Genomic DNA, 22,680 nt, shown 5'->3' on the forward strand with positions numbered 1-22,680 from the left:
GCGTTCTTGTCTAAGAATAGTAAACTCACAGAATGTAAGGTCAGACACCTGGTCACACGAGAGACTGAGCCAGGACTCACACCCACACCTCCTTTCATCAAATCCCACTGTTTTCTTTTACATCAAATTGGCACTTTGGCTTTTGCCCACTTCTGAACACTCACTGAAGGCTGCATGAGGTATGACTGGTGGTGCATCCAAGATGGGCTAGGTGCTTGTAGAGGAGATGTCTGAGTTACTCTCTAATGGAAGCGAAAATAAACAAAACAAAAATGTTAACTTCCTGAAGACTGTTATTTCACCCAATGATCTGATATTTTTCAGCAAAACACAAGTAAGTTTGGAGTGTGGGGCTTCCCTGGTGGCTCAGATGGTAAAGAATCTGCCTGCAATGCAGGAGACCCGGGTTTGATCCCTGGGTGGGAAAAGTCCCCTGGAGAAAGGAATGGCTACCCACTCCAGTGTTCTTGCTGAGAGAATTCTATGGACAGAGGAGCCTGGCAGGCTACAGTCCATGGGGCCGCAGAGTCAGACATGACTGAGCAACTAACAATTTCAATTTCAGTGCCCCCTTAGAAAATAGAAATATTTAAGAATATTTTAAAAATATTAACAACTCTTACACTTCAAGTAACCCAATTTTAAAATGGGCTAAGAATCTGAGTAGATATTTCTCTAAGAAGATACACAAATGGCCAACAAGCACATTCAACAGGCTCAACATCGTTAGTCACTGCTGCGCTGTGCTTAGTCACTCAGCTGTGTCCGACTCTGTGCGACCCCATGGACTGTAGCCCATCATGCTCTTCTGTCCCTGGGATTCTCCAGGCAAGAATACCAGAGTGGATTGCCATTACCTCCTCCAAGGGATCTTCCTGACTCAGGAATCGAACCCGCATCTCTTGTATTGTAGGCAAATTCTTTACCGCTGATCCACCAGGGAAGCCCCTAGTCACTAGGGAGATATAAATCAAAGTCACAACGAGTTACCACTTTATACCCACTTAGATGGCTACAATTTTAAAAGGACTGAATAACAAATGTTATACACTGCAGGTGGGGATGTAAAATGGTACAGTGACCTTGGAAAACAGTTTGGCAGTTCCTCAAAAAGTTAAATGTAGAGTTAATAGGTACTGAGTAATTGTATGTACCCTAGAGAAATGAAAACATATGTCCACACAAAAACTGTGCACAAAAGTTCATAGCAGTATTACCCAATAATACTATGACTATTATTATTCATAATGGCCAAAAGGTAGAAACAACTCACACCACCATCAACTGATAAACAGATAACAAAATGGGGCATGTCCATACAATGGAATATGATTCAGTCATAAAAAAGAATCAAGTTCTGCTACATGCTACACATGAATAAACTTTGAAAATATGCTAAGTGAAAGAAGTCCAGCCACAAAAGACATTTACTATATGCTTCCACTTTTACAGTATGTCCAGAAGAGGCAAATCTGTAGATACAGAAAGTGTATCAGTGGTTGCCAGGGGCTAGGGTGAAGGAAGAATAGGGAACGGCTACCAATGGGCACAGAGTTTCTTTCTGAGGTAATGAAAACATTCTGGAATCAGATAATAGTGATGGTTGCATAATCCTATAAATATACACTACTGACTAGCATACTCTAAAACTTTTATAGTCTGTAATTTATATCTCAATTTTAAAAGAAAAAAAGCAATGAGAAGCTAGAAATGCATCTTGATAAACAAGTAGATCTATTCCACAAATGTAGGGATTGTTCAAAATCAGAAACTCTACAAACATAAGTCAAAATTGAAGGAAAAAGTCAGTGTAATATTAGATGCTGAAAAGACATTTTATAAAATCCAACAGCCATTTACTTTAAAAAAAAACAAAAAAATTCATGAAGTAGGGAATTCCTTGGAGGTCCAGTGGATGTGACTCAGAGCTTTCACTGCCATGGCCTGGGTTCAATCCCTGGTTGGGGAACTAAGATTCTGAGAGCCGAGAGTTACAACCAAAAAATAAATTTTAAAAAATATCACAAAGTAAAACAGAGACTAAAAAGAAACTACTTACATATATTAAAGGCTATTACCAAAAACTTAGCTGCAAGCATTAACCCACATTAAAAACACTGCAATTATAGTAACCTATTAGGTAGTGGAGTCAAAGAAATACAATTGGGATACCACTGGCATAAAATTGAAATGGAAAAGAGAGCTATTATTTTGCATCAGTGATATAACTATACCTAGAAAACCTAAGAGATTTAAATTAAACAATTACTAATAGTAATAAGAGGATTCACTAAGTGAGCTGTATACAAAATAGATGAACATAAATCAATAACCTCTCTTTGGTGTATCAATAAGTACCTGAAGATGACGACAAAAAGTACAGACCTACATAAACAAAATTAAAATCCTACTGAAGGACATAACAAAGATCTGAGAACATGAAAAGAAATACATCTTAAGTGAAAAGACTGTACGTTTTAAGTAGTCAATTCTCTTAAATATATAGGTATAACGTAATTTCAATTAAAGCCCTCCCTCACAGATTTTTAAAAATTAGATAAAATGATCATAAACTTACACAGAATAACAGATGCCAAAAAAAAAAAAACAAAAAAAAGTATGAAAAAGAGAGTGAAGAAGGTTTTATCTTATTAAATATTAGAACATACTATGAAAGCCACTGTAATCAAATTAACAAATTATTGAAATAGGAACAGATACAATGATCACTGGAAGAGTATAAAGGATACAGAAAAAAATTCCAGTGTTTATTATATGACAAAGGTAGCATCTCAATTCAGTGGGAAAAGGATGTGCTTAGTCGCTCAGTCATGTCTGACTCTCTGCGACCCCATGGACTATAGCCTGCCAGGCTCCTCTGTCCATGGGGATTCTCCAGGCAAGAATACTGGAGTGGGTTGCCATGCCATCCTCCAGGGGATCTTCCCAACCCAGGGATCAAATCCAGGTCTCTGGCATTCCAGGCAGATTTTTTACTGGCAGAGCCACCAGGGAAGCCCAGGAAAAGGATGGATTATTTAATAATTTGGTGCTAGGACAACTGGTGAATACTTTGAAGGGAATACAATAGGACCCCTATCTTACGTCATATACAAACATAAATTCCTGGTAACTATACATTTAAATGTAAAACAATGAAATAAATCCTGGGGACCACATGAACAATGTACAGACTGGGAAGACCTCTTGAATTAAGACAAGAAATTCGAAAGCTGTAAGTAAAAAAAAAAAAAGCAGACATATTTAACTATATACAAACGTTAAACTTTTGTATATAGCAAAAACTAGTGATTCCCAAAGTATGATCTCTGGACCAGCAGTAGGAGCAACACCTGGGAACTTGTTAGAAATACACATTCTTGCCTCTCACCCTAGACTTGCTGAATCAGAAATTCTTAGCGTGGTGCCCAGTACGTTTAATAAGCTCTCTGACCTAGGTTTAATGACATCAACGACTCGATGGACATGAGTTTGAGCAAGCTCGGGGAGTTGGTGATGAACAGGGAAGTCTGGCGTGCTGCAGTCTATGGAGTCTCAAAGAGTGGGACATGACTGAGCAACTGAACTGAATAAAGCTCTCCAACTGATTCTGATGCACAGCCTAAGTTTGAGGACCACAAAGGCAGCGGGAAAAAAATTTGGAAAAAAACTTGTAACAAAGATAACATTCAGAAGATTAGCACTTATAATAGCTTTTTTTTTTTGGCCAGGTATGCAGGATCTTACTTCCCTGATCAGGGACTGAAACTGTGCCCCCTGCATTGGGAACTCAGAGTCTTAACCACAGGAACACCAGGGAAATTCCAATAATATTGATAGTTTTCTTTTTTAAATCACGTGATAAAAAACCATAGCTGAGCCTGCTTCCTTGCCCAGAAGCCAGCCAGGAAAGTCTGACACGTGTATGTGGGTAACTTAGAAATAAATCCCTCCAGCCTTCAGAATGTCCCAGAGCGTGCACTGTTGAGGTTTTTAACTTAGCTGGGCCAGGTCTTATGTGTGGTATGCTGCAGCATGCAGGAACTTTGCTTGTGGCAAGTGGGATCTTGTTCCCTACCCAGGGATAGAACCTTGGCCCCTGCACTGGAAGCACAAAGTCTTAGCCACTGGACCAACAGAGACGTCCCAATAATATTGATGGTTTTTATAAGCTGATGGGAAAAGAACAAATGAATAGGAAAATGGGCCAAGTATATGAAGAGTAATCAGGAAAGAACAAATCAAAATATGACCCCAAAATGCTTAAACTCAGCTTCAGTCAGGGAAGTGCAAATTAAAGCAACACTGTACTTTACACCTACCAAGATAGGAAAAACTTTACAAGAGCAATGCCACCTCTGGCTGGAGGGAAATAGGTCCTCTCATATGTTGCCAGTGGGAACATGAATTTGGCAGCCTTTGTGGAAAGAAATCTGTAACATCTATAAAGCCAAAAGTCTGTGTATCATTCAACCTTACAACCTCACCCCTTGGACTCTAGCCCCTAGAAACAAAAGCACTCATCTGTGAGGACACAGGCAAAAGCATGTTTACCAGAGCATCATTTGTACCAGAAAAAAACTGAAATCCAAAGAATGCCCTTCACGGTGGTCTAGTGAAAGAATGCTGGTATTTGTGCAGCATGAACTATAATGTGACTATTAAAAAGAAATAATTAGAACAGAGCTGCATAGAACCACCTGGAGGGCTTGTTAAACCTCAGGCTAGTAGGACTCATCCCCCAGAGTTCCTCTGGATCTAGGGTGGAGTCCAAGAATTTGTTTCTAAAAATACCCAGGTAGGGCTGATACTGCAGGTACAGGGACCACGCTTTGAGAATCACTGGTTATGTGGGAAAAGTATAAAAAAGACATTTAATATGGCAAATTTTTATAACATAAACAATGACTTCCAAAACCATATATTTATACGTATATGAAAATGACCAAAAAAAGGCGGAAACTGACATGGGTTTGCTTGTGGGAAGGGTGGATACAGAGCACAAAGTACATGCACACAACAGCCTGTATGCATGAGAGGGGATCATGTGTTACACTTTTATGTGAAACTGTTTGCATATAATCTGTGTAAAGGAAACAATGGGAAAAACAGCAAGTTGTTTCCAGCCTAAAACACAATGGCAGGGCAAACCCCGAGCCCTTTTCTGGGCATGAACGTACCTGATATGACGTCATAGGAGATGGAAGATACGGGGACAGTGCAGACTGAGTGAGCATCCTGTTGGGGGCGAGGTTGTAAGGAGCTGGGTAAAACCTGTAGGAAGGGACCACATCAGTAAGGAGTCAGGAAACTGCAAAGCAAGGGCCCCCACTGACAGATACAGCCATGAACATCAAGGCAATCCATGCGAGGGCCTGGACACACGACTATGGCATTTTCAGGCAGGCTGTTTACATACGACACCCTTACCCATTCTGAAGAGCCGTGGAGGGGTCATAGGTCAAAGCCATGCCACCCTAGAAAGAAAGAACACAGTGCGCACACTGTGAGCGCTTAGGTGAGAACAGGAGCAGGCCCAGAATTTCAAGGCTGGGGAAGCGTTTGGTTCAACTGATTAAAAGCCAAGTCTGGACTAGTCCCCACAGTAACTGTTCCAGGGTTTTCCTGCTTGTGAAGGGTGCACAATCCCATTTACACTAAAGAGTGTGTGAAGTAGCCAGCATTGCTCATTTACATACTGGAGCTCTCAAGCCTACCCCAGGAATCAAGCCATGGAAATTTCCATTCCTTCTTTTTTTTTGCCTTGGCATCCCCATTCGGCATGCAGGATTTTAGTTCCCTGGCCAGGGATCGAACCCGCCTTCCCTGCAGTGGAAGCCAAGTCCCAACCACTAAACTGCCATGGAAGTCCCATCCATTCCATTTTAATGTCATTAGTATTCTTGTCTCTGAGAGGGCCTCTTACCATGTCTCCATTTCTTGGCCAGGCCCGTCCGTTCTGCACAAATTTTCCTTGGTTCTGTCGTTTCTTTGGACCCCCATCAGCAAATTTGCAAAGCAAGGGATCGGATGGGGCTGCCGAGAGAGAAAACAGACAGGCAGCTGAGTCCCACCTCACTTAGCCCATTCACTCATGCAAAAAGCCTCCAGAATCTTCACAGAAGTCATAACCTGTGGCCTCTCAGCCTGATTCCCAGATGCCTCACCTGGTACTCCAGGGGGTGTCTTAATATATTTTCCATTAAAGTGGGTGATGATGGCTTCACACTTCTCTGTGGACTCCATCCTAAGGAGCACAAGAGGAGTTAGGGTCTAGCTTCTCCAGGATCTATACCCTCCCTACATTTAAAGAGAAAGCTCTTAAGTTCCCAGCCCCACAAATGCTCCAAAAATTGTCAACTACAGAAACAGAGCTTCCTCCACACAAATTCAAGGCATCTTAGAGAAGAAACCCCAGCTTCTGATGAAGGTTTTTCTCAACTGGTTCCTCTAGGGATCCTGAAAGGAATAATGGGGGTCTGCAAGCTATGAATATTCCAAAGAAGATACTGATTGATGGATCTAGTATTCAGTATTGTGCCTGGTTCCTAAATAAGAATACAATAAACAGTGGCTGTTACCATTATTTTTTATTACAAAATTCCTAATGGAAACTTTCCTAGGTTTTTTCGCTCTGTTTGCATAATCTTACTTTCCTGACCAGGGATTGAACCCAAGTCACAACAATGAAAAGACTGAGTCCTAACCACTGCACCACCAGGGAATTTCCCTGTTCCTTCACTCTGATAAAACTGTACAAGCTAAGAATTTGCCAATATTTATTTTTTTGCTCTGGCCATACTTATAAAGGTCTATTAGCTACCAATAACTTCCTTAAGATTTCATGAGTCAGGGGAGGGAGGCTTATTAGGAGTGTGAGGTAAGCAGATACAAATTACTATATGTAAAACAGATAAACAGTGTCGTACTGTAGAACACAGGAAACTATGTTCAGTATCCTGTAATAAACCATAATGGAAAGGAATATGAAAAAGATACACATGTGTATATGCACACATATCACAATAAACTGTGGAAAATTCTGAAAGAGATGGGAATACCAGACCAGCTGATCTGCCTCTTGAGAAATCTGTATATAGGTCAGGAAGCAACAGTTAGAACTGGACATGGAATAACAGACTGGTTCCAAATAGGAAAAGGAGTACGTCAAGGCTGTATATTGTCACCCTGCTTATTTAACTTATATGCAGAGTACATCATGAGAAATGCTGGACTGGAAGAAACACAAGCTGGAATCAAGATTGCCGGGAGAAATAGCAATAACCTCAGATATGCAGATGACACCACCCTTATGGCAGAAAGTGAAGAGGAACTCAAAAGCCTCTTGATGAAAAGGGAGAGTGAAAAAGTTGGCTTAAAGCTCAACATTCAGAAAACGAAGATCATGGCATCCGGTCCCATCACTTCATGGGAAGTAGACGGGGAAACAGTGGAAACAGTGTCAGACTTTATTTTTTTGGGCTCCAAGATCACTGCAGATGGTGAGTGCAGCCATGAAATTAAAAGACGCTTACTCCTTGGAAGGAAGGTTATGACCAACCTGGATACCATATTCAAAAGCAGAGACATTACTTTGCCAACAAAGGTTCGTCTAGTCAAGGCTATGATTTTTCCTGTGGTCATGTATGGATGTGAGAGTTGGACTGTGAAGAAGGCTGAGAGCCGAAGAATTGATGCTTCTGAACTGTGGTGTTGGAGAAGACTCTTGAGAGTCCCTTGGACTGCAAGGGGATCCAACCAGTCCATTCTGAAGGAGATCAGCCCTGGGATTTCTTTGGAGGGAATGATGCTAAAGCTGAAACTCCAGTACTTTGGCCACCTCATGCGAAGAGTTGACTCATTGGAAAAGACTCTGATGCTGGGAGGGATTGCGGGCAGGAGGAGAAGGGGACGACAGAGAATGAGATGGCTGGATGGCATCACTGACTCAATGGACGTGAGTCTGAGTGAACTCCAGGAGGTGGTGATGGACGGGGAGGCCTGGCATGTTGCGATTCATGGGATCGCAAAGAGTCGGACACGACTGAGCGACTGATCTGATCTGATCTGATATGAAAAATACATAAACCACTTTGCTGTACACCTGAAACTAACACCACGTTGTAATTCAACTATACTTCAATTATTTTTTAAATGCGGAAAAAAGATTTCCTGAGTCTGTAGGAAGAAAGAGTATTAAGACAGGGTTTATGGTGACAGAACAATGTTAGAAGCTACGCAGCTAAAGTGTCTTGTTGGGAAAAGAGAAAATGAGGAAGGAATTAGTGGTGCCTGTTCACCACTCACAGGCTCTGTGAGTCAGAACATGCACCAAAGTCCTCCGGACTCATTCCTCATTTCTGCTTCAAATCTCCATCTACCTTACCATACAGCGCTCAAATGAGATAATGTGTATAAACATGTTCTATAAATTATATGAAGATCTACATAAGACAGGGTACAGTATTTTCCCCCTTTTCCACAGTTAAAGTAAGTCAGTATATTTTCTATGCCAGTAACCACTAAAGATCTGAACAATCTCCATGTTGGCAGTTACTAGAAAAAGACCTTAAATGGAACCTTCTAGTGAAAAGCATGCTGAGCATTCTAGAGCAAACAGTGTTTAGTTGGGTTACTCCTATTCTTGAGTCTTTCAAAAGGGTGACAGGCATGTAGGGTTTTAAAAGAATCACTTTCAGGAATTCAACTTCCTCATAAACTCTTTCCTGAATGATCAAGGCTGAGGTCCCCTTTCACAACTACTCCACTCAGCTTACTTTAGACTCATCCCAAAGCTCAACAGGAAGCACAGAGGACTGAGTTACAAAAATTGTTTTTTTAAGTTACATGTTTCCAATTCTTCCTTCCCACAAAGCTAAAGGACTCAACAAGTTGTCAATTGACAATTAAAAATGTCAGTTTTGATGACAGATCACCCTGGTTCTTGGCATATAATTCAGAAAGAACTCAAAGAATTCCTATTTTAGCAAAACTCTTTCCATTCCCATTTACTTATTTATGTGAACAAGGAAATAAAACACAAATAGAACTGACACTAAATTTTGTCTTGTTACAGTAATAAACAATGTTCACTGATGGCTACATGATTTAATTATAAAAATCTAAAAGAAGCACTTCCAATAAAATTTATTTCATATAAAACAATTTTGTATCAACATTTTAAAATATTTATGTTGTTTGGGGCCACTGTGAACTATTTATAAAGATAATTTCCATATGGATTAATGCATAATGATTCAGAGCCACAATAAAAAAATTAATTTATGTTCTTGTTGCAGAGAAGTATAGCAGAATGATCCAAACAAAGACTTTCAACTATAAAAATATTTTAAAAACTAAAATACAATTCTGTAGGGAAATAAGATGGCAATACAAAATCAAGAGAAAAAGGAATACTATAAGAATCATTTAAGAGTTGTAACTTAAAGAAATGCCCCATGTATTTTTGAAATGATTTTGTGTATTAAATTGCTACATTTAGATTTCATTTGGATATATTTTAGAATAGTATGACAGTTTTATTTAGACTAACATAGTCTAAATTATTATTATTAACATTATGTAAATATTGTTAACATAATATTTATAATTTGCAGGAAAATATACTTTGCAAAAATCTAAATGTATGAAGAAAATCTGAAGTTATTAATGTAGAAACATACAAGAGATTTCATGGCTTTTCAAGACTTCAAAGCCATAGTTCCTAAACTGGGCTTTGAGGCACCCTGGGTCATTGTGATGAGCTCACAGAGGCAAAGCAAGGGATACTTTAACTTTCTGAATAAAATACAGCAACACTAATTGGCTATTTATCGTAAAGACTACTAACTCTAAATAGTTCAATATTTCTACAATCTGGTTTTTCAGTAGTTGCTATGACAAAAGCAAGTACCATAAGAAAACCAACATGTAACAGAAAATGAGGGTGTCCTTGTTCAGTAGGATTCCAAGGTTTGAGAACTGTGCAGTGTCCAACAGGCCACATCCATTGAAAGGATAGTTATTTAAGAATGAGATAAAAATATTTTTTCAATGTATTTTTCAAATAACTACAAAGTTGTTAAAATATTAAACATTTTTTGAATGTTTAGAATAGTTACTTGATACATTAAACTGTTAAGTATTTCTTTTGGTCTAGGGCAAAAAAAAATTATCTGGACGAAATGGAGCTTCTGCTTTAAGAGAGTATGGGAGCAAAAAAGTTTGATTACAAGCTTTAGAAATTCCCCTTTAGTTATACATGGGGTCACCAGCAGGTGGCGCCATCGAGATTGAGTAGGCTAGGGAAGAGGTCTTACTCCACGTTCCCAAGGTCTGAACCCTGCAGAGTAAAGCAGTGTTCTTGGACCAGAGAAGATACTAAAAAAGAAAAAAGGACTTTCAGATTACTTAGTCCAGGTCTTTTCAAACTTTTTAGAAAGGCATCAGAATCTCCTTTCAAGCAAAATCTTAAAATAAATAAAAGCCACTTCCTAGGCGGGCTAGGGAAAGCTGAAGCCCTACAACAGTGACACTAAGCTCCAAAGAAGGCGCCCTGGAAAACTCTACAGCTCGAGCAAACACCTTCGAAAGATGGTACCGATGATCCCACCTGCAGGGCAGCAGAGATGACACAGAGGTAAATAAGACTTTTGGACTCAGTGGGAGGGTGGGATGATTTCAGAAAAAAGCACTGAAACATTGGAGAAGGCGATGGCACCCCACTCCAGTACTCTTGCCTGGAAAATCCCATGGACAGAGGAGCCTGGTTGGCTATAGTCCATGGGGTCACTAAGAGTTGGACACGACTGAGCGATTTCACCTTCCCTTTTCACTTTCATGCACTGGAGAAGGAAATGGCAACCCACTCCAGTGTTCTTGCCTGGAGAATCCCACGGACGGAGGAGCCTGGTGGGCTGCCGTCTATGGGGTCGCACAGAGTTGGACACGACTGAAGCGACTTAGCAGCAGTGGCAGCACTGAAACATACACATTACCATATGAAAACTAGGTGACCAGTGCTGGTTAGATGCATGAAGCAGGGCGCCCAAAGCCAGTGCTCTGGGACAACCTGGAGAGGATAGGGTGGGGACGGAGGTGGGAGGGGGGTTCAGGATGGGGGGGACACATGTATACCTATGGCTGATTCATGTTGATGTATGGCAAAAACCATCACAATACTGTAATTATCCTCCAATTAAAATAAATTAATTTTTTTAAAAAAAGAAAATCACTCATCTAAACCTCTGCTTCACAGGGTAACCAAGGCTCATAAAGGTCTGATATCACACGGGCAGTTAGTGGTAGAGCTGGATGGAGAATTTAAGGCTCTCAACAGATCTGGAAAGGTAGACCAGATCTTCCATCTAATCCTGCCTATCTTGAAGCCACAAGGGCAATGGCTCTCTTCTATCACCCACTCCTGAGACCTTGGGCAAATCACTTCATATTGAGAACTTTGGTTTTCTTTTCCATAAATAGAGAATTAATATTTATTTCAACAACATTATAAGGAACTATACTCCAACTTTTTTAATTAAAAAACTACATAAGTAAAAACTCAAACTGTATAGTTAAAATTGAATTTCATTTCATTTACTGTCAATAACATTTATTTTTTTTAATAAAAAAATATTTATTTCATAGAGTAAATGAGATAAGACAGACAGAGGTTCGCTCAGTCATGTCTGACTCTTTGCAACTCCATAGACTGTAGCCTGACAGGCTCTTCTGTCCATGGAATTCTCCAAGCAATACTGGAATCGGTTGCCATTCCCTTCTCCAGGGGAGAAGGGATTGAACCTGGGTCTCCTGCATTGCAGGCAGATTCTGAGTCACCAGGGAAGCCCAAATGAGATAACAGGATGAGAAATACTCAGGAAACTAGAACAGGATACAGAATTATAATCTTTTATTCTGCTTAGTTCTAGATCAAAGGAACAAAGGCTAAAGTAACAGGAAATAGTGGCAAAAGCACAAAGATTTGAGAGCAAACAGTTTTTTGAGTACTGTGACCTATAATTAAGTGAACTTTTGATTGACTGTCAAGAATTTTTGGCCAGTATTTTGGTCCTGGGGGCAGGACACAGACTTTTTGATGACCTTCTGTGTGACACTCTTTATTAACGTCATCATCTGCCACTCTTGGCATCCCTCACCTGGCAAAGCCAACCCCTCTGCTGGTCCCACTGGTGTCTCGAAGGATTCTAGTGGAGATAACCTGGCCAAAGGGCTTCAGCATTCCCTCCAGTTCTTGCTCATCCATTGACAGCGGGAGGTTTGAGATGTACAAATTCGTGGGGTCCTGCTCCTGTTGCTATGGAAATAAAAGTGAAAAAATGAATTTCATATCTCTTAACCCTCTCCCACCCTTAGCCGTTATTTGCAAAATGACATTTCAGAAAAGAGAGAGGAAGAAGGGATAACTGAACAAAGAGAATCTTAGCAACTATTTGTAACACCTAGTCCCAATACCATGGGTTATGCATCATATATTGAGTCTAGGCCAAAAACCCCACAGATCTACTATTTCTAGCACTGTACGAGCCCGAGCCCGTAAGACAAGTCAGGGACGAAGTTCTGGGCTGTCGCTTTAAGAACCAGGCAGAGCAGTACTCCTCTCTCCCAGCCGGCAGCCTGTCCCAGAGGCTGGATTCTCCTGGACTGCCTCGCTTCCAGGGTTGGATTGTTTTGAGTAATCTCCCTTCCCCCTCTTCCGGCCACAGCAGACTCCTCTTAGTAGCAGGAATGTCTGTACACTCCCTGATGGAGGGCACGCTGGAAGAAGAGAGAAGGGAAGTGCTGGGGGCTACACCAAGAGCCAGATGTACAGCACACGGGGTCACCCCAGAAGTTCCAGTCTCACAGGAAGTCTGAAGTCACTCCAATGTCAGAGGGGTTTTCTCCACAAAGAAGAGGTGGGAGAGCACCTCCAGGGGGCAGACTCTGTAAAATGGCAACAACTTCCCAGGGCGGTGCTGCTAAGAATTTAAGCAGTCACTCTGCCCCAGACAGCGGGTCAGCTGCAACCTTACTCCCTCTCCTGCCTTTCCTTTCAGGGCTTTCTTTTTCTTCAACCATTACAGGAAAGGATGGCTGGCAGGCAGGCCTGCTGCATCAGCCCCTCTCAGGTATTCACAATGACCTTAGAAAGGCAAGAGGGTAACTCCACCTAAGAGAAGAGGGAAAAGTCTCTAGCTTTCTAGTAGCCTAAATGACAGACGGGAGAAAGGAAGGGATAGTTTCCTTTCTCTCTGTGGCGTCTATACCCCCAACACCCTACATATCACCCACCCCACCCCAGCCCGTTCCTACAGGGAACAGTGCTGGGAGGTGGAAAGCATTGTTCTGAACTTTGGAGTTGCACAACTGGCTTCTTCAGAGAATGCTGCAAAAATACCACGAGCTGTTTGGTAGGGAAGTGGGACGAGGGTGGAGATAGGGAAACAACTGGAGGAAGGGAAGACGCCTCTGGACCCTCTTGCCTGCTTATAATACTTGATGAGAGGAAGAGAGTTAACAGAGCTACCTGCCATGGGTTCTGAACACCACCTTCCTCTAGCAGCAGAGGCACTCAGTGGGGCCCTGGTTGAGACTAGATATAGTCAAAACGCACTGCAGAAAGCCCTTGCCCTTCAACCACGTGGCTCTTAAGTCCTCTGGACACCTTGGAGTCCTTCAATCTAACTACCTAACTACCACCTCTAGAGGAACAGACGTGGGGTAGTACCCTCACCTTTGCCATCTGCGCTTGTACACCACTGGCCTTCAGTGCTGTAACTGCTTTCTGTGCTGCTGAAGGACTGTCGAAGTCCACAAAGCCATAGCCTGGAACAGGGAAACAGAGTCACTGGGAGGCAGGAGGTGTAAGGGAGGTAGGAGGCCCCGGCTTTTCAGGAAACAGAGGAAGAGTTTCGACCCACATAATAGAAGTGGCAGGGAGGAAGAGAGATTAAGAGGCTTCAGGTGGTTTTCCATGGGCTCCCCAAACCCTGTGAGATTTGGTCTACTTTATAGCTAAGAATGCCAAGGGCCATGAGGTCTTTGTGGTATCCTTGCCTTCCTCCCTCTCGCCTAAGAAAAACCCAAGGTTTCAACAACTAGGCTCCTCTAGTAACTCACGGCCCCCCTCTATTTCCAAAAGAACTCCCTCCTCTTTTCTAGTCACATCCCAGAAATGCTAGGCATGTAGGAAATACAGCCTCTCCACTGCAGATAGCCAGCCACCTGCTGTAAGAAGCCCCTCCTCACCCCAGCGTCCAGCCCCTTCCCTCTTTCCCTCTCCACCTAGAGCTGCTCAAAACCCCAACAAAATTAAGCTGCCCTATGTACACCAACACAAGACATTTACAGTGCTCTGCTAAGTAGAAATAGTCTCAGGTGCTCGTATCTACCATCCAATCCAGGGGAGCATGACACAAAGGCGCGGTCAAAGGACTCAAAGGCACTCTGTGCAGGATTCTAGCCTTGGGTCCCCCAAACAGCACTTTTAGCTCAAACTCTCTGGTCACCAAAGAATTTACATACCTACCTGACTTTCAAGCCTGAACCCCTGAGACGCCACCCTGGTAGTGGAAACCAGGGGCCTGAAGCAGGGAGGGATGGAGGCAAGCGAGGGCCTCACCTGCAGCTCTTCTCCACCAGCAGGAATAGCTGTACTCTCACCTTTGCACTTGTTTGTGGTCTTGTCCAGGATGGCCTTAGTGGAGACAATCTTGCCGTATCTAAGGGAGAAGAATATGCAAAGTGATAATCTGGGGGCAGGGGTTTAGACAAGGACAGAGACTGCGACATCTAGAGGAATCCATGCCCTGTCTTCACTCCCACTAGGAAAAACTGTCGTGCTCAATCCTTAGCAATAAGAACAAATGAATTTAAAATGTCACACTTCTCATATAAACCTATTCCCCAAAGGCATCTACAAGAAGTAAGGTAACTGTAGTCCCTACACTGTCAACGCATTTCTCTCTTCTCCCCCAAATAAGACTCAGATACCAGTTAGAAAGAGACTACTGTCTTTTTGGGGGGAAAGAAGCTTGGTGACATCCATTCATCAGTGTGCAAGGGCAGAGCTCTGGCAAGAATTCCCTGAAGACTAAAAGTAATCCTTGATATTACTTATCTTCCTTTGGACAAACAGCATTTCTCCCATGAAAATCTATTTCTCTTCTCTAATGTCCCACTCCTCACTCTTCGACTGGCCCCCTGACTGAAGGTCAACTTAAGCCAAACTGCATTTATTCAAATCCTGATTCTGCCACTTAGCTATGTGTGATCTTGGACAAGTCATTTAATCTTTCTGTGCCTCAGACTCACCATCTGTAAAATGGAGAAAAGATTGTTGGGAATATGAAATGAGATCATGAATACAAAGCACCAATGTCTACCAAAAAACACCTGAACACTGTTAATTGCTATTATTATAACATTATATCCAAAGGACCTCAACATTTAACCAAATGGCTCTCTTTTGGGCTTTAGTGTCTAAGACTTCTTTCTCTTTTCGGCTGTGCCATGTGGCTTATGGAATTTTAGTTCCCCAACTAGGGACTGATTCCAGGGCCCTGGCAGTGAGAACGCCAAGTCCTAATCACTGGACTGACAAGGAATTCCCTGATTTCTACCTGTCAAGATTTCAGTGTGTTAGGGAGTGGGACTGGGCATTAGATTAAATGCAATAGCTGTGTTAAGAAAATTACCCAAAACTTGATAAGGCAGAATAAGGATTTCACCTTCTTTCAATGTCACTCTGGAACATTGTTTACAAGGCCCATTCAAGGTATATTCTATTATCTAGAAGGATGTTTCTTTAGGTTGCTATTTATTACTGATGAGGCTCAGATTTTATGAAGATACATATTAACTTGTAGATTTTTATCTAGTAGAGATACAAGTAATTTTTGTCCATTAGAAAAGATAATCCCAAAGGTTACTATTTTACTGTCCTAAAGGGTATGAAGCACTTTTCTCTGTAACCTAGTAATCTTATTTACTTTCTTCCTTCAGTACCTATCGATACTCAGTCTCTCAAATGCTCTTTGAACTCATTTTACCATTCTGCTAGTTCCCTCATTAATGAGTAAAGTAAATATTGGCATAGGCTCACCTATATTTGTAGGAGAGTTATATTCTTCAACCTTTTAAAATTATACTTTAGCCATGTGGGGTCCTGTGGAGTTCCCCAAACTTGTGAACAGTGGAGTACCACTGTTCTGGGATATATTAGAAGTGTTCTACTAGAAAGAAATCTCTACATTCTACTCCAGGAGGGTGAACCATATTAGAGAGACAGAAAAGAAAATCACTAACAAAGTCAGGAGTATAAAATTTAACTGGAAAACAGTTGGCAGGGACTGAATTACCTGAAACAAGGATTTTTTTCTACTTTTCCTCCCATTCCATCCCTAAAGAACAGATGATGATTGATGTAGTTGCTTTGCTCCTTGACAACCCCTGACTGTTCTAGTGGGGCTCTGTGACCCTCGGATTAGACAGAATAAGCCAAGTAGGGCCCTGGAGGCTAGAATAGATGTGATCCTAACCCTCTGGGCTGCATACTTGGATTCTTCCCCAAATTTAGGCAAGAGAAGGGATGAGGGAGACTGCGAGCTTGAGAACACACATGCTGCTATCTCCACCCAGGCCCTAGGGTGGGGCTCGCTGTGGTCTGAGCAGCCTGAGACTCTGAGCTCAGAGTTTCCACTGCAGCTGGCAACAGCTGGATCGTGCTGCTTCCTCCGTGGAAGGAGCCCTCCAAGAGAGAACCGGGAGTTCCAGTTCCAGACTCCACGCCTCTCTTTCCTGCCCACCAGGGCTTAGGATCCAGCGTACTTCCCCTACAACCTAGAGAGATAGCTGGGACAAAGGCAGGAAGTCCTTCTATGCATGGGAAACACCATTCACAGAGAGGTTTATCTCCCAGCTCACATGCCTGTGAGGGTTCCACCCACCTGCTCTTCTCAGCTTCCCTTTCGTCATAACTCATCTAGCACCTATTTTTTTTCTGCCGCACTCCTACGTATGGTCCCCTCCTGGGCTCCTTACTCCCATCCTATATGCTCCCATCCTTATTATTCTCATCCCTCAGACACAACAGAAGGTAAGGCAACTATCGGTAAGGACCAAATGAGCCTTAAAGTAGAGTAAAGCAGAACTGAGCTTTTCCTCTGTCTTGTGGAGTCACAGAATTGATTTTTGTAGCACACTATATTTAGTCCAAGAAACAAAGGGTAGAGAAATCAAGGAACTAGATTGATACAGTACTCTCTTCCTTCATATGCTAAGTCACTTTAGTCATGTCCGACTCTTTGCAACCCCATGGACTGTAGCCTGCCAGGCTCCTCTGTCCATAGGGATTCTCCAGGCAAGAAGACTGGAGTGGGTTGCCATGCTCTCCTCCAGGGGATCTTCCCAACCCAGGGATCAAACCCACGTCTCTTATGTCTCCTAAAGATATTCTGGCCACTTTCTATTCCCTCAAAAAATTACTAGTCCTAGACTAAGTCCCCTAAGTTCATTTAAATATCTTTCTAACAAGGTAAGCTGAGGTAAAGGATCCAGTGTTATACACATATCCAGCCTTTAGAGACTGATTCTGTGCAGCCTGGTGCAAAGAGAATTCCAAAACCACAACTTCAGAAGACTAAGGGATTTACAGAGTACCTCTGAGGCCTCATACATTCTGGGGGAAGGATGTTCAGCCTCTCCAGGATTTGGGACAGCTGGCACATGCATATACTGTTATGGGAGTTTGTGTCAGTTTGACCACTTCAGAAAATTGTTTACTAGTATCTACAAAAGCTGAACAAATGTATACCTATAATTTAGCAATTTTACTCCTAGTAACATACATGTATATACACATGCAACAAAAGTCTTGCTCAAATTCACAGCAGCACTATTCATATCTATAACAGTCACATACTGGAAACCAACCCCATATCTAGCAACAGTAGAACAAGTAAATAAACTGTGCTATATTCCTACGATGGAATTCTAGAGAGCAAGAAGAATGGACAAAGTTTTGCTACAAGCAACAATGTAGATGCATTTCACAAACACTGAGAAAAAGAAACGACATAAAATGGTATGTGCTATATCATTATAAGAAGTTCAAACAAGCCACATTAATCATTCAGAGGTCAAACAGTAGATACCTTTGAGGGTAGGAGAGAGATTGTCACAGGGACGTGGGCTTCTGAAGAGCTGATAATGTTCCATTGATCTGCGTTACAAGGGACTCTTACAAGGATGTGTTCACTTTATGAAAATTCACTGTTCTGTAAGCACTTATGATTTGTACACTTTTCTGTATGCTTGTTATACTTCAACAGTTTTAAACAATGGTAAATTTAGGAACTTCCCTGGTGGCCCAGAAGTTAAGAATCCACCTTCCAATGCAGGTGACGTGGCTTTGATCCCTAGTAGGGGAACTAAGATCCCACATGCCTCACAGCAACTAAGCCTGAGTGCTGCAACCACTGAACCCACAGGCCACAACTAGAGAACCCGTGCTGCAACTAAAGACCCCGTGCGCTGCAATGAAGATCCTGCTTGCCGCAACTAAGACCTGGCACACCCAAATAAACAAACTCGAAATAAATTTCTCCTTCTCTGTTAGTACTCCCATCCTACCAGCCTCCAATCACTCCCCCATATAAATGATCTGAAACACATATTTTTCTGCTACATAGAATTGAGCTGGCATCTCTGCATGCGTGCAATTTTTCCGGCTTTCCTAACTGGGCTAATTCCATGGTAGTTATCTCTACCTCATGACTCAAGTCTATGCAAAAGGACCCCTAAGATCTTTAGGGAGTAAATACCAGTTGACAACTCTTTCTTCATATTCTTCTTTATCCACTAGCTTGAGGGCCCCTCTGGGTCCCTGGAAATATCTCTAGCAGCAGAAACTCTCCTAAGAGCATAATTCAATTTAGTCCCACTTTCTTCTATCCTCACTGCCAACTCTATCTTCTGATCAATATCTTCAGAGATATTGAGCATTTCTATTCAAGGTGTAAGGACAGAAATCTTTCCACTAAGACCATCAGCTCTGGATACATGCCGGAAACAAACTCATATGCTAACTAGGCTTTCCAGGTCAGCCTGATCTGGCTTTTTTCCGAGAAACACATGAAAGTTTTATATATTGGCAGTACATAGAATTTCTTTCAGAGGGGTTGCTGAGAAACCTTGTGAAAATAGGGGTAGAAGCAAAATAATACTGCATTTCAGGATAAGAGTATCTGGTAAGAAGCCAGCATCACCAAATCTGTACTGTCCCTGGAAACCTATCCACGTGTGCCCCAACTTACGACTGACACAACTTCACTAGGTCCTGGTCAGTAGTGCTTGGCTGCAATCCCCGGATGTAGAGGTTGGTCTTACTCAGCTGGTCATGTGCAGTGCTCCCACTGCTGCTGTTAGGGGTACTGCTGCTTGGACTAGGTGGTGCCATTTGCTGAGACAACGACACATATGGCTGCGGGGAGACACGAAGAGCAAAAGGTCAGAAAAATCACACACTTAGATGCTCAGGAGTGAGGAAGATCTTGGCCCTTGGAAAGAATGATTCCAAACCCGAACAGCAATGAAGTCATAGAAGAGTTTTTTAAAAAATGAAGAAAAAAAAAAAAAAACACCTAGAAGAATTCTTCTCTGAATAAGAAAATATTTAACTGTCCTTTCACGGAAAATGAGAGGTCAAAATATGTTTGCTAAAGGTTTAGAAAAAAGATACTTTGTGATAGAGAAGTGTTCTTTCTTACTATATAGATGCTGGAAATACAAGTGATGTATGCCTCTTAAGTAAACTGTGTAATGAGACAAGATTAATAAAAATCTAAGTTCTATTCAAAAATGACAGGGAGGAGCTAGTAATTTATCAAATCAAGAAGGTATAGAAACGCTGAACACAGATTATTCATAGAGCTGTAGAACAGGAAAACTGCAAAATACTTGCAAGAGTTTGAAAATTATTATACACTTGGACAAATAAAATGAAATACTAATTATCGTGCCAGGTAGTAAAAAATGACATTTTTCACTCTGCTAATAGGGGTTTAGTCGTAAGTTCTTTACTTATTTAAACCTTTATTTTAAAGGTTTAAATATGAATGAATACTAGATAAAGTATGGGTAAGGAAATCCAACATTTGGGATGAAACATCTGTAATCTTTCACTATTGATACCAGGACAGGCAACCTGACTCTGCTACGCTTTGGGGGTCCTTCTGTTAGAGAAAAACTACCAGGTTGACTAGAACATGGATTCATTCTTTCCAGGCATATTTTATATCCTAATGCTCTAATCAAGCTTCTAGCGTATACAAATATATGTTTCATAATACTCTAAATTTGCATTTGTTAGTTACTAAGTCATGTCCGACTCTTTTGCAATCCTATGGACTGTAGCCTGCCAGGCTTCTCTCTCCATGGGATTTTCCAGGCAAGAATACTGGAGTGGGCTGCCATTTCCTCCTCCAGCGGACCTTCCCAACCCCAGGGATCAAACCCTAGTCTCCTGCATTGCAGGCAGATTCTTTACTGTTGAGCCACTGAGGAAGCCCCCAAATTTGCGTAACTACCTATAATGTGGTACACTTTACTATATCATACTCAAATTCCAGTTCTCCCTTGGCTTAAAGCACTTTACAGTACAAATCTATTTGGAATTACTTTCCTATAAAATGCCAGCTTCATCTCCAGGGTTTCCCCCACCTGCTTTTCTTTGGTGGCAGTGGCAGTAAGAGACTGGAGTGGTAACAAGAAAAAGAGATACATAAATATAAAAGAGGGGAAACCTTCCCCCAAATAATCTTAATGTAATATGTGCCTCTTATATTTCATGCCTCTGATCTTTAGAAAACTCTTAAAAATCTTTGCTCAGGCTAAATATGTTGAAGCAAGTATTTCCCTATTTCTGTCATTAAAAAATGTGCAAATACACATTTGTATCCACTTGCAAATACACTGTTCACTCCTTAGCTCCATACTACAGCGAAGAAGAAACTCAATACCACATTCTGGAATGGCCCAAAGACTCATGACCTACTGCACCTCCTGATATACCCTATCTATTTCCTATCCCTGTTCCCCTCTCTTTGCCAGCACTCATACTAGGATTTTCCATACAAAACAATCCACATGCTGGCAGAATATGAATTATGATTCCTCTGTGGTGGCAGTGACAGTCAGCAAGTGCAGGGCAAAGCATGTGTATTTTTTAAGCAATTTTCAGACAAGACAAAAACAGGGCAAATAAACCTAAAAGTCATACATCCAGTGCTAGAAATGGCAGTACTTAAGAACAATGTTGAAATCGCCAGTAAATGAGTAGATATGTAATAATAATCAAATACTAGGTGTCAAGACCTCCCCCATTGTCACTACTATGGTAAGTGCACCGTCTGATTTAGAGGCAAGAAGATTATGACCTATATTCTAATCATGAGTGCTTCTGAGTTCAGAATAAGAAGATCACTGCTAGAGGTCATTTGCTAAGACATCCTTTCCTCTTAGCTCAGAAAGCCAAGCTGATGCTTCTAAATACAAGATTCTAGGGAACTCCCTGGAGGTCTAGCGATTAGGGCTCAGTGTCTTCACTGCTGGGGCTGGGTTCAATCTCTGGTTGGGGAACTAAGATCCTGCAAGCTGACGGTGTGCAGCACCCTCACGCCCCGGCAACCAACCAGGATGAGAGTCTGGGCCTGGGGATGACGGTGGTGCCGGCAGTACAGTGGCAGCAGAAGCAACTCTAGTAGCATCGTATCAGGTACCAAGCACAAGCCCATGAGATCACCCATCTCAGTCAGAGTTCATCTGTGCCCTTTCCCAATGTGAGAGAACATTCCTAAGAGGAACTATCAATGATACTAGGACTGTCCAAAGAAGAACCAAGGGTTACTGAGGAAAGAAAGAAATCGAAAACAAGTTACTGGTTTGCTACCATGGGTATAATCTTGGTTTTAACAGTAAGGTCTTAGGCATAATCTAAAAATATGACTTAGTCATTAATTAAAAAAAAAAAAAAAGGCCAGAAAAACTCCTAGGAAAAAAATGTAGTTCAGAAAAAAAATTTTTTTTTCTCTCTTGCTGTTCCCAAATAGCTTCTGAAACTGCTATGCAGGTTTGGCTCCAAAGAGAAAAAAGAAAAATACTCTCTTTTCAAGAGAATTTATGAAATAAAATTGAGCAAGCCTCTTAAGTAAAGCTTATTTGGCTTCGCAAAAGAAACTATTTGGAGAGAGAATACTAACTAAAGTAAACTAATGATCCACGTTTACCTATATATGTAAAAGAGAAAAGGGTGATACATATGAGAGTCCAGAGGACTGAGATATTTTTACTGGGGGTGGGAAGGGTAGGGTAGAACTGTCTTCTTTGTCTCCTCCTTGTCTGAAATAGTCCTCTGAGGCCACTGGTCCTCTGTCACGGCCTAAGCTAGAAAATGAAGAGCAAGATTTGAACTCTTTAAAGCAAGGACCCTCACATTTGGCCTAGGATCTTAAGACAACTGGGATGGTATTAAACTTGCCTTTAGAAATAAAGGGTGTAGCAAAGAAATATGTAAAGTTATTCCATAGAAGAGGGGAGGCATGAGCCATGTTATGAAGGAGATTTAATTCCGGAAGTGACTGGGAAACATTACTAAGTTTATTATAAGCTGAGAAATGACAT

At 41.6% G+C, this 22,680-nt stretch overlaps 1 protein-coding gene across 18 annotated transcripts in view; it reads right to left on the reverse strand.

Annotated features, from left to right (window-relative positions):
- Positions 1-22,680, reverse strand: part of RBMS2 (RNA binding motif single stranded interacting protein 2) — a 78,202-nt gene that overhangs the window by 6,620 nt on the left and 48,902 nt on the right. For all 18 annotated transcript variants that reach the window (XM_070789482.1, XM_019961012.2, XM_070789478.1 and 15 more), the window contains 9 exons: positions 19,317-19,483; positions 14,665-14,723; positions 13,736-13,827; positions 12,159-12,316; positions 6,168-6,247; positions 5,927-6,036; positions 5,431-5,477; positions 5,181-5,274; positions 165-242 (listed from right to left, as the gene is read on the reverse strand). In XM_070789482.1, coding sequence (XP_070645583.1) covers positions 165-242; positions 5,181-5,274; positions 5,431-5,477; positions 5,927-6,036; positions 6,168-6,247; positions 12,159-12,316; positions 13,736-13,827; positions 14,665-14,723; positions 19,317-19,483 — 885 coding nt within the window. The remainder of the gene's footprint in view (positions 1-164; positions 243-5,180; positions 5,275-5,430; positions 5,478-5,926; positions 6,037-6,167; positions 6,248-12,158; positions 12,317-13,735; positions 13,828-14,664; positions 14,724-19,316; positions 19,484-22,680) is intronic.

Source organism: Bos indicus, chromosome 5 (genome assembly GCF_029378745.1).
Source record: "Bos indicus isolate NIAB-ARS_2022 breed Sahiwal x Tharparkar chromosome 5, NIAB-ARS_B.indTharparkar_mat_pri_1.0, whole genome shotgun sequence".
NCBI lineage: Eukaryota > Metazoa > Chordata > Mammalia > Artiodactyla > Bovidae > Bos > Bos indicus.